This window comes from Beauveria bassiana (assembly GCF_000280675.1).
Source record: "Beauveria bassiana ARSEF 2860 unplaced genomic scaffold BBA_S00026, whole genome shotgun sequence".
Lineage (NCBI taxonomy): Eukaryota > Fungi > Ascomycota > Sordariomycetes > Hypocreales > Cordycipitaceae > Beauveria > Beauveria bassiana.
Window position 1 is genome coordinate 254,649 of NW_007930861.1, and position 11,390 is coordinate 266,038.

At 50.4% G+C, this 11,390-nt stretch overlaps 5 protein-coding genes across 5 annotated transcripts in view; 2 read left to right on the forward strand and 3 right to left on the reverse strand.

Moving 5' to 3' along the window:
• Window positions 1–74: 74 nt before the first annotated feature.
• Window positions 75–689, reverse strand: BBA_07633 (uncharacterized protein; the record flags this gene model as incomplete). The annotated part of the gene is made up of 1 exon (XM_008602730.1): window positions 75–689. The coding sequence occupies one exon, from the start codon at window positions 687–689 to the stop codon at window positions 75–77; it is 615 nt and encodes a 204-aa protein (XP_008600952.1).
• An 883-nt stretch (window positions 690–1,572) lies between these two features.
• On the reverse strand, window positions 1,573–3,575 carry BBA_07634 (MFS multidrug transporter; the record flags this gene model as incomplete). The annotated part of the gene is made up of 5 exons (XM_008602731.1): window positions 1,573–2,049; window positions 2,139–2,466; window positions 2,651–2,798; window positions 2,969–3,082; window positions 3,176–3,575. 5 exons carry the CDS (start codon window positions 3,573–3,575, stop codon window positions 1,573–1,575), a joined length of 1,467 nt encoding a protein of 488 aa, XP_008600953.1.
• Window positions 3,576–5,931: 2,356 nt separating this feature from the next.
• BBA_07635 (SAM-dependent methyltransferase) lies at window positions 5,932–6,861 on the forward strand (the record flags this gene model as incomplete). Its single annotated transcript, XM_008602732.1, has 1 exon — window positions 5,932–6,861. One exon carries the CDS (start codon window positions 5,932–5,934, stop codon window positions 6,859–6,861), a length of 930 nt encoding a protein of 309 aa, XP_008600954.1.
• Window positions 6,862–7,418: 557 nt separating this feature from the next.
• BBA_07636 (C6 transcription factor) lies at window positions 7,419–8,894 on the reverse strand (the record flags this gene model as incomplete). Its single annotated transcript, XM_008602733.1, has 2 exons — window positions 7,419–7,862; window positions 7,920–8,894. 2 exons carry the CDS (start codon window positions 8,892–8,894, stop codon window positions 7,419–7,421), a joined length of 1,419 nt encoding a protein of 472 aa, XP_008600955.1.
• Window positions 8,895–11,060: 2,166 nt separating this feature from the next.
• BBA_07637 (uncharacterized protein) overlaps window positions 11,061–11,390 on the forward strand; it is a gene marked incomplete at both ends in the record, with an annotated part of 567 nt that continues 237 nt past the window's right edge. Inside the window, 2 exons of the mRNA XM_008602734.1 lie at window positions 11,061–11,123; window positions 11,188–11,358. Of these exons, the coding sequence (XP_008600956.1) occupies window positions 11,061–11,123; window positions 11,188–11,358 (234 nt within the window). The remainder of the gene's footprint in view (window positions 11,124–11,187; window positions 11,359–11,390) is intronic.

Sequence of the window (11,390 nt, forward strand, 5' to 3'; positions counted from 1 at the left end):
TTGGGTTTCTAATTTTATTCCCGGCCCGTGACGTATTATCACGTAGGCAGGTCTACACCTTCTCTCCCTATTTATTATTGTACCTTTTTCGCAACCGCTGCGTCATTGACGCGAGACGACAAATAGCCTTTTACACTATCCAAGTATCCAGCCCGCCCACACTCAAAAGCCAACCAGGATAAAATGACGGCATGCGAAAGAGTATTGGCAAATGCAAACACACCAAGCTCCGCCTCGGCCATGTCTTGCACCGCGTGCCCGACGCCAAAGAACTCGTGGACTTTTTCCTGCGGCAAGAAGCTCAGCGCGTAGCCAATGCCGTAGAGCAAGCTCAGGGTAACGCGCTCGACCGAGATGAAGCTGGCGCAGATTGTGTGCAGCACCGCCCATTTCCGGTGCTGCACAAAGTTCTTGGCCCGCGCCGTCACGGCCGTTTTGTAAATGGTCAGCCAGTAGAACGGGGCAATCACCCAGAGTGTGAGCTCAAACGTCGGCCAGCGGAGGATGGGACCGAGGCCTTTTAAACTGTGCATGTGGAAGACGTTGGCGTGGGTGTATGCAGTCTTTGATAGAAAGAACCAGTACCCGGACATGCTGAGCACCAGCGAGAGGGAGAGGATGGCGTAGCCGGCTGCGCGGTGGGCAAGAGGCCATTTCTTTCGCAACGTCTCGACGTGCTGCAGCGGCATGGCGATGCTCCAGAGGACAGCCGGCAAAACGTGCAGCAAATGATATACCGATACCGGGGCCGATTCTTTGCGGTAGTTTAAAAAGTGCTCCCCGGACTTTTTTTCCTTGCCGTTGTTAGTTTGTATATTCCGAGAGTGGGCGGGGACGGAAAGATGGAAAACTGTACCGGCAGGCGACTTGTAGTAAACAATTTAGCTTTGCCATTCTGTCTAAAAGGGCTGTGATAACCAGCGACGGAGAAAAAGGCGTAGATGATCATGAGGCTGCTCAATGGGACCAAGACCTTTTGCGAGATGCGCCATGCAGATTTGGCAGCCATCTTGGTAGAAGACTTTTGGTCTGCGCTTCAGAGGTAAAACATGCTCGAGGCCAATTGTCGCCAAAAAAAAAGAAGAAAAAAAAAAGACTCCGTGGCCGCTTTTAAAGCAATTGATAACAATCTAGTTGTTACATGTGACAGTCTCTCGTGATTTTTGGTCTTGCCGGTTACCAGGCCGTTAAAGGCTAAATGATAAGTCAAGAGGTCAAGGCACAACCCCGCAGCAACTCTACCGGCAACTCGGGCTGGCGTGTCAAAGAAGTCACAATTGACCATTAGCAAGCGTCCCAACACTTTTTTGCAACTCTAGATTTAGTTAAGCTGATCTTTGAATTACAGGGGAGCAAGCAGGGCCACTTGGCAGTTTGCAGCATCCAATCAAGTCGCCATAGTTACACATGTAACCCCTTGCTGCCTCTTCCTCTTCATTTCCAAGAGTTGAGCTTCTTGATGTACTAATTCATAATGCGCAAAATCCAGAAAAAAAAAAGAAGAAATTTTGTATCCTTGAAGAACTATGCCATGTATTTCTCAGGATATATATTGCAACCCCGTGCCGCGCGTCACCCAGTCACCGTTGCCGCCAACGTCGTCAGGGTTGCGACAGTAAACAAAATGGCAGCCACGAGAAAAGGCAAGCCGATCCATATCCCGCCCAGCTTCAGACCCCACTTCAAGGCCGTGGAGAAGACCGGCCCTCCGACAATGAGGCCAGCATACGTGACGGACGTGACGCCAGAGTACAGCAGGCTCAGGAACCGCGGTTCCACCATGGCCGTGAGGAAGCTGCGCGCCGTGACTGTGAAGCTAAAGCCCAACGCGATCAATATCTGGCCAAGCACCAGGCCAAGCGGGTTGGCCGAGAGAAAGATCAAGACGGATCCGATGGCGAGGCAGACACCGCTGATCAGCGTGACGTACTTGTCCGCCTGCCACTGAACGAGGCCTCTTTGCTGGGTGAAGAATCGGACGAGGTGAGGAATCACCCAGAATAGTACGGCTAGGTTGATTCCCGCACGAAGAGGGAGGAGGTAAGACGCCTAAAAGAGGTTGGGGGTGGTTAGAATTACAAGTGTTGAAAGGTTGATTGCACACGGCTTAGTGCTGGGGTGGTATGCTGTGAAGAAACCTTTGCATAGTCCCAGCTGAATTTGAATGAGCTGAACTGGAGTAACACGCTCGAGAATTGACGACTAAGCTGGCAGCAGAAAAAGGCCACGAGCATTAGCAATACATCTCTCGACAGCCAATGGCCAACGGCATTGACTGATGTCGAAGCCGATGCAGGTTTCTGCAGATTGGTGGCGGCGACAGAGTCAATAACAGGGTTCGAGGATACAATTCCATCGTCATGATGGTCTTTGCCACATATAGGCTCGTATTTCGGGGGCGACGAAGGAAGGTAGCGACCGAGAAACAGTAGTACAACGACCAAGGTTGCCGCCAGGATGCCAATGCTACCGAGTATTGGTATCCAAGGATTTGTGGACACAAAGGCAGAGCCCAAGGGGATGGAGATTATCTCTGAAACCAAAACGGCGGCTTGAATGTAGGAAAAAGATGTCGTTCTTTTTACACAAACCGAAACGAGTCCTGGTCAACCACGGCGTTTGGCAAATCTGACGCTGGCGCAAGACTTACCTTTGCTGTGGCGTACACATGTCGGCAATCATAGTGTAGCACATGGCCATTACAGTTGCTCCGCCGCCTCCGATCAGTTGAAAGACGCCAGAGAACCACATGGCGCGCAGCGGCAGTTTTTGCGGCAGCCAGCCTGGTGTTGTTGTTGCTGTAAGTGGATGTGCAATGATTATACGTGATAATAAGTAGAGCACCAAAATGACACTTTTTACCAGAGCAGAGGCAAGACGAGAAAATGGTAGCCAGCAAAAAAGAATATTTTTTTTTTGTTTTGAAAAAAAAAAAAAAAAACATACAAAGGCGGAAAGGAAAACTTACATACTATGGCGAGCCAGCACTCGCTCAACAAGCTGCCAAAGAGAGCCAGCAGGAGGACATTGGTGCGACCAATGTGATTTGCCAAAGCACCATAGGGAATGGAAACCAGGACGCCTAGAATTTATGCGTCAAAAAGTGAAAAAAGTGAAAAAAAAATATCAAGGATAGAAGAAGAAAAGAGCAGATTCGGACACGAATCGTACGTACCTGGGATAGTATCAAACGTTTCTTTCCAACCGTTAATGACAGCCAGCTCCGCCTGCACGGGCTCAACTTTGCAGTCGCCCATTCGAGAATCGCCGCTCCCTCCCCATGCATCGTAATAGTTGCGACATAGAATATCCTCAAAAATGACTAGCCGGGGCGTCATGGGCACGCTGGCGACCACGTCTGATATTAAAATAATGACGCTAGCCGCGACGGTGACCTTGAAGACGGTTGGCAATGAGCCGCCAGGTCGAGAATACGCACTGGGGCTGCTATCGTCGTCGGATGGCAATGTTTGGGCCAATGTCCTTAGCAGTGGCGATTCTTCCGCATACTGTCCGTCGTCGTCGACCTCGTCCTCTTGGTCTGCACGCCGCAATCGGTCCTCTGTGCCGAGCATGGTTGAGAGAGAAAGAGTTACCCCTGCTAGCTATCGGTACTTGTCTGGCAGGGTTTGGGATCGCTGTTTTGTTTGTTGAGAGGGCATGCGAGTAGATGAGGGGGTTTAATTTTCAATAATGAAGCCGCTCCGGAAAACTGAACTGAACAATGAACTGTCATGATGGGGGAAAAGTTGTTTAAGTGGGCGGAGAGAGCAGGAGCCGAACCCTAACGCATGCAACCGGCGACGTGACTGCCATGGACATGTGTGCTGTATTCATCATTGCAGTTTATATGCCACGCACTAATACAAGTGAATTGCAGTTTGCATTTAAACGATCGCTCGGCAGGGTGAGGCATACTATCCGCGGCCGTTTCGTAGCCAGCCACCCGTCTTGCCGTCTACCTAGGGTCTGCAGTAGTGTCGGCCTAAATCTCGCGGGGGCCGTTAGTCAAAATTAGTTTGTAGATGGCGCTTTTTTACTTTGTGCAAGTTGCGGGGGAAAACAAGCACCATGCCCTGCTTTCTATTTTGCGCCAAGAATGTGACCAGTCCACTGGCGATGGCTGTTCTGAACCATCCCCTCCCACGTGTCTCTCCCTTATCACTGCCATCTGTACTTTCGTACTGGTATGGATTAGTAGGTAGCACTTTGTCATCTAGGCAAGACAGCTCAGTCCTGTGACTTTTGTCAAGGACGAATCGGGTGTGCCACGAGGCTGCGCTGCTCGGCTGTCTAGTGAAACGTGTGCATTCAACGGCAGAGGCTGGGATGGCGGCCTCATTTGTCTCACTTGTATCACTCGCAAGGATAATGGCTAATTATAGAGAAAGAGGGTCTATGTAGGGCTTGATTACTAGTGGTAGATCGTGAATTGCACATTGATATACCTTGAACTTGCACAAAATACGTCAAGGTACCGTAATGAATTTCAGCGTCCTTGCATTTGCGCGCTTTTCAGTGGGCAAAATACCGGCTGAAGCCTCGAGACGTCCACACACCCCTTCTCTGCTCTCATACCGCAACAGCGGCTTTTTCCGTCCAATGCCATCATGTCTGCCCCATGGGGGGTTACAGGCGCACTTTGACTAACCCCGCACCCCGGCTTGCCGGCTTACACCGGCTGCGGCAATGCAGACAAGTCGACGGCGAGGACAGTACTTGATCCCTGAATAACACCACTGGTTTGGTCATGTAAGATTCATGTGACAGATCAAAACTATTCTATACCCGTTAGATTCGTGCGCCCTCAAGTCCAAGGTATCCCGAGATGCGGACACAAATTGGATCGTAGCCGCTTGTCCGTAACGGCGACTCGGCCACTACCCGTTTTCTCCGCCGCCGCTCCTTTTAATGCGAAAATGCAGGTCGCATGCAAGTTCAGAAAGGCCAGACATGCCTGTGAGACCCAAGATGGGTCTCAGATTCTTCAAGGGCAAATGAAAATGCAGACCGAGGATGGCCGCCTACTGAGTAACCTGCAATCGATAGCACCACGTATTCGTATCCTTGTCTCGCTACAGCGCATTCCGCATTTGCTGGTTACCCCTCTTCTAGGTTGCATTCTGGCCAATAAGTCCATGATTTTTCCTTTTTTTGTTTCTTTTTTTTTTTTTCTTTTTTCTTTTTCTTTATATTTGGCCCGGTAGCATTCGAAATCAATCTGCAAGGAAAACTGATATAGTAATAGGCGCGGCGCCAAGTAGTGCCTGCGCCAAATCTACGTGACAGCTGAACCATCCGGTCTGTAGCACGATACGCAGCCCATGCAGTTGATTCATTACGTTGGCTGCATCTCGAAGATTTTAGTGTTGCTTTTATATGGAATGGCACTCCTGACGTGAACATGTGACTGGTGGCTGGTCAATCTAGTGGACCGTATCTACAAGATATTTCACCGAGTCCAGCGCGCGCCTCGTCTTCTACTCGCATTCTATAATGATTATTATATCTATTAGTGCAAGCTCTGGTGGAAAACTACATCATTACCCAATGTACAAGAATCCTTTCTCGCCGCAAAGGGTTCAAGGCCTCGCCAGCGTCTAGAACTTTGCAACCCGCAAGTAGATCGTACCAAACGCGATGATGCAAAACAAAGGAAGCACATATGCCATATTCCTTGCAATAATAAAAGCAGCTTCCTGTGTTTGGCTGCAGGCCATCGGCTTGCCACGGGCATTGTAGACACGGGAGATTGCGGCAACGGAGCGCGAACCAAATACGCAGGGCAGTCAAGCCACCAAACTTGCTTCCTCGACGACTTGCCCCCGGAAGCAAGTTTTTCATTCTTGAACAACAAGAACAAGAAAATCAACATCCAAGTATCTCTCTACTCGATTCCAAACGTCGAAATAAGCTGCTATAATTGCCAACATGACTGCTACAAACGTCCCAGACAAGGGCAGGGACACTCTAATCGAGTCCCTCCTGGCCAGCTCCCTGCATAACCCTGCTCTCCTGGAAAAGTTTCACATTCCCAGGTTCAAGCTTCGACTTGCCACTATCGACGCCTGGGGCGTAAAAAAGGGCCAAAGACTGCTCGATATTGGCTGCGGACAAGGCGAGTCTAGTGTCGCTCTCGCTGCCGTGGTTGGCGACGCCGGCAACGTGACTGCGATTGATACCGCGCAAATGGACTATGGTCATCCCTTTACGATGCGCGATGCGCAGCAGCACATTAAAAACTCAGCTCTGGGCCCTCGCATATCGTTTCATCAAGTCGACGCCGCGTCATTCCTGACGGATCTATGGAAGCCAAAGGATGCGCCCATTGACGGAGCCGTTCTCTGCCAATGCCTCTTCTACTTTCCCGACGAGTCCGAGGTGCAGAATCTCTTTACTACGCTTTCCCATGCCGGTATCGCGCCCATCTACGTGGCCGAGTGGTCGTACACGCCGTCGCACGAACCGCAGCGGGCGCACATTCTGGCGACGCGCGCTCAGGCGCTGTATCACAGGTATAAGCCGCAGGGCCCGTCGGAGCTGCGGGAGCAAAATGTTCGCTCTGGTGTGGACCAGCAGGCTATTCTGCGAGCGGCACAGTTGGCTGGATACAGAGTAGCCAAAGAGGATCTCGTGACGCCTGAACAAGACATGCGCGAGGGCCAGTTTGAAGTCGAATATGTGCTTGGACCTTGCTTTGAGCAGCGAGTCAAAAACGCACGTCTTCCACAGGTCCAGGAGACTGAAATCAATGATGCTGTCCAGGAACTGAAAACAGAATTAGAGAAGCCGCTTTACTCGGGTACTACCAACGTCATGGCCATGGACGTGTGGTGCGCCGTCTTTGAGTTGCAACAGTAGCTAGCGTTTTTTTTTTTTTTTTTTTTTTCACAGTACAACATACACAATGGATACGGTTGACCGTCTGGCAAGATTTAAATATTCTGTCAAATGTCTTCATGTGAATATTATATGTATACTTTGCTTCAAGCTCTGCATTACGGTCCTCCAATTGCATTCAGCACCCCCCGCGTCCCCAATCTTCCAACACTCTTCGCTTACCGCTTTCAAGCATGCTACTGTTGCTGCTGAACTAGGATCCGCGGCAGAAGCCTCGGCTAACACATTCACAAACACGCTGCGGTGTGCACCCGTCGCCAGGCTGGCCGACACGCAAAAGGCCCACGACATGCATCTCAACTCTCCGGCCCCAAAGGAAACCTTGTCCCATTGTGGTACAGACTTCTCAAGCGCATCTCTAATCTCTGGCACGCCCGGGTGACATCCCGACGTGATTGTATGGATGTAAATGGCGACGGCATGCGCATAAATGAGCGTCTGCGCATTAGTAACCCCCCTTTTTGCTTCTGGTAAGAAGACGCGTAAAAAAACTTTTCGACGCGGGAGAATGACGATACTTACTGGATCCGATGTCCAATTTTAGACAGGATGGCCTCTGTTTTGCTAACCAATTCTCTCATGCTCAGCCTATTCTTGGCATCCTGATCTCCTTTCCAGATGGCAACTTCGACGGCGTCCATGAGAACGACGAGTACCCAGCAATCAAAGCCAGCAACTTTTAAAAACGTCTCGTCCAATGTTGTCGACGACAGAATGCGACGATATAGGCTGGCAGCGGTAGGTAAAGACTGGCACGATGAAGAGTGTAATATGTGTACCCAAATCAATATGCAGGTGAAGAAATCGACGGCTCTGCGCTCCATACCAGAGACCGAGGGTGTACTGGCCGACTTGATCGGAGATAGCTCAACTACATAGCCAGGATCCTCGGATAACCTGGCTAGTGCGTCCGAGGCCGAATTGATATAGGTCAATGTGCCGTCAACATTTTCACTCAATGACTGTCATCATGTTAGAGTCGCCCTTTACGCGATGAATCAGCGCCAAAGAACTCGTACCTCAAGTATCGCCAGCTGAACACTGCAAATCACCGTCTCTTTTGCAGTCCAGTCCAGTGATTGGTCATTGCCTCCGCCATTCACCTTGACGAGATTGCAGTAAAGTTCTATTGCCTTGTTTCTAAATCCATCATATTCTCGAAAATACTCGGTGCGCTTGCCATGGTGCGGCGGTGTTTTCAGAAACTCATAGTACGCACTCGTGCTTAGAGCGGCATAGAAGAACGCAGGCGAGCGCTGAAGCAGCCACATCAGCCATGCTCTGTCTGTTATTGACCAAGATTGGTAGCACGGATGCAGTCTGTTGAAATCGTCACCAAGAAACTGCATCATGAGCTCAATCTCTCGCTCCTGCAATGTGTGCATATGAATCGAAGCCGAGGCAAATGTTTGCATCACCGCACGAGTACACTTCTCCCCGGCACTGTCTCTTTGGGGGCTCTCAACTGAACCATTCAATGTCGTCACTGAAGATTCGAACAATGTCGGACTCGAGCTCAACAGCCCCTCCATGCCATTGACCCAGAAATCTGACAGCACGAATGGTGTATTCGGAGTGGGAAGACTGGGTTGCGGATCAAGGATAGCCAGTTCGTACAGCTCTCGGTCTTGTTCCTCGGTCGACTGAGGCGGCGACGGCTGCAGCGTCATATCCGGCGGTGAGGCAAAAACGAGCGCGGGAGAAGGGCAAATTCTGTCACTATTCTGTACATGGAAAGACTGTCGCTCTGCATGCTGCTCCGAGAGTTGGGGAAGCTGCGAGTGCCAGCGTGTCTGTGACCGGCGCCGAAGTTGAAGTCTCTCGACCTCTTCCTGCTCCCGCTGTCCTCGGTCTTTCCAGGCAGGCCTAGGGCCGTAGCCATGGCACACAACGCCTCTAGACTTGCAATTGGAACACGGCAAGCCGTCTTCGGAGCATTTTTTGCGCCGCAGCCGGCAGGTCCAGCAACCGGACTTGCTGCGTTGATTGACCATGACGCTATATGAGCCTGGAAAATGTTCAGATACTCTGAGACATTAACAGCTGTTTGTGTTGCACATAAATTGGCACCTGTGGCATTCTGAATGCTTGCTATAATCATGCCCGCGCACCAACACAATCTCCGTCATGTGTGGGGGAGCTGGGCCAGCGACGCCGGAGAGGATGACGCTGCGAGCTTTCCTGCTGCGAGCTTCTGTCGCTACATCTTTCAAACAGAAAACTGAAGCTAATACTAGATGCATGACGTACACTATCAGCGGGTATGGTGTTGCGGGAGTAGGTCTTGCCTGTAGATGATGACCTGAAATGGCAAGTGAAGAAGCCGGCCACCGAACCCCGCCCCTCCGGCACTGAATCCCCGCGATTGCCCCTCCTCATCTAATACTGAGCTATTCAAGATGGCTGGCTGAGAGTATCTGGATAGTTTATCTACGGGGCACAATCTTTTACAGATCGTCACTGCAGCTTAGTAGTACAGAGGCATAGAGTCCAGAGCATTATACCAGCAGCGAGCTCAGTCCAGGGCTATGGATTGGCCCTTCTCTATAATTTCAATTATCGGCGCCGGGTAGAGTCGGGCCGCTCTACATTCAGCTCCTTCTATTCTAATGTTGTGTAAAAATATTGAATTTCCAAAAGCAAACCATCCATATAACTCCGCCAACTATCACAGTAGCCCGCCCCATGGGGCTACTGCAACTGTCTGCTGCAGGACGCCACAGCGAAGATGCGACTATCCAATAGTTGCCCTTGCGTGGCTTCACGAGGCGGAGCATTACCTCTTCTGCAGCATCGACACATATGCATCCTGTACAGCATTTTGACTTTTCTCCGGAGGGGGGCCTCGATTCCTTGCACGCGGGCACTTCCCCGCCACACATAAAGAAGATGAAGTTGATACTTTGACACCCTCTCCTCTCCGTGGTGGCTTGTGACGCGTCACCGGTTCTTGCCTTGGGATCTTGGGAGGAGTTCGAGGGCGGTCGAGAAGATGGTGTGATTTGCAGCGATACGCGAGCGTACCTGAGCCGGCTCATTCGGCAACACTTTCCAAAGTGCCCCAAAAACCGAACCCCAAAATTTCTCCTACATGATTAGTATCCAATGCAAGAGCTTGGATCGGATCCAAAGGCCCGGGCCTGATTGGAAGGGTTGGTTCATGTGACGGCATCCTGACTATTTGCAGAGGGGAATTTTTCCAATGGTAAGCATAACACGTTTGCATGAGCGAATCTGTAGTACTTCCTAAGCTCTGGTCAAAGCTTTGGTGTACTATCAGTAGGCGTGACTGCTCAGTCTTTATTGGCGCCAGCCCTTCACTGTCCGTTGCTTATACACAGGAAGCCGCGACGCCTCCTACGGCTTGGAGCGGCAACCACAAGCTGGTAAGCCCGTAGCCCGTAGCTTCATACTGAATTTCCAGTACGACTTTAATCATGTTTCATTTGGAATGGCGGTACAGTTTTAATGGCGGTACAGTTTTTGCCAATTAAACATAGTTGATTGCCACATTGCCAGATAGTTATCTCAACTCACGGACTGCTGCCGCAGGACCGACCGTTTGTACAACACAGCCCCGAAAACATCATCGTTAGTATCCAAAAGCCCATCTCTACCATATCGAGCAAGGTAATCATAATTTGTCGCTGCAAAGTTCAACACTGATGCAACTGTTGATGGCAAGCAGATGGGCCTGCGCATGGAACAACCGGAAAGACCATCCAACCGGAAGCTTGGCAAATCGCTGCCTCATTCTGTAATAGTACGTTGACAACGCCAACCTCATGGATCAGCTGTATCAGTACGGTATTTTGAGATGACTGGTTTTGAGCCTACATGACAAGCCAAACTATCATGGTGAGCCATTTTTGCGCAAGCTTGATTAGGTGACATTCATTACAGCTCCTTTATTGCTGATGACAGCACGTTGGCGCAGAGGAATTTCAGAGGCGTAGACAGTGACACGCCAATGACCAGACACTTGCGGCACTTTACATTAACTTGGACGATCTTGGCGCCGCGCCTATGCCAGATGGCGCATCTGTGATCTGCGAAGAAGATGTAGTATATAATTAGAACTTTCCAGCTAGTTTCTATTGAACAAGCAGCCAGCAGTTTTTCCTCGAGTCACATTCATCACCACTTGCCTACTGAAAACCATGAAGCTCTCTTTCATCTCCGTCCTTGCCGCCGGCGTTGCCATTGCTGCGCCCACTCCTCCGGTATGCTGTATGAGTCTGCTGCCACTTTGATGGTCGCCGTACTAATTCGGCCAAACAAAAAAAGGACAATGCGATTGAGGATTACGTGATTTCTGTGAATAAACGCGGCGACGCCATCGAGGATTACGCCATCCCCGTCAACAAGCGCGGAGACGCCATCGAGGATTATGCCATTCCTGTCAATAAACGCGACGACGCCATCGAGGACTACGTCATTAGTGTTGACAAACGCGACGTATGCTATACGAGGATTACGTCATTAGTGTT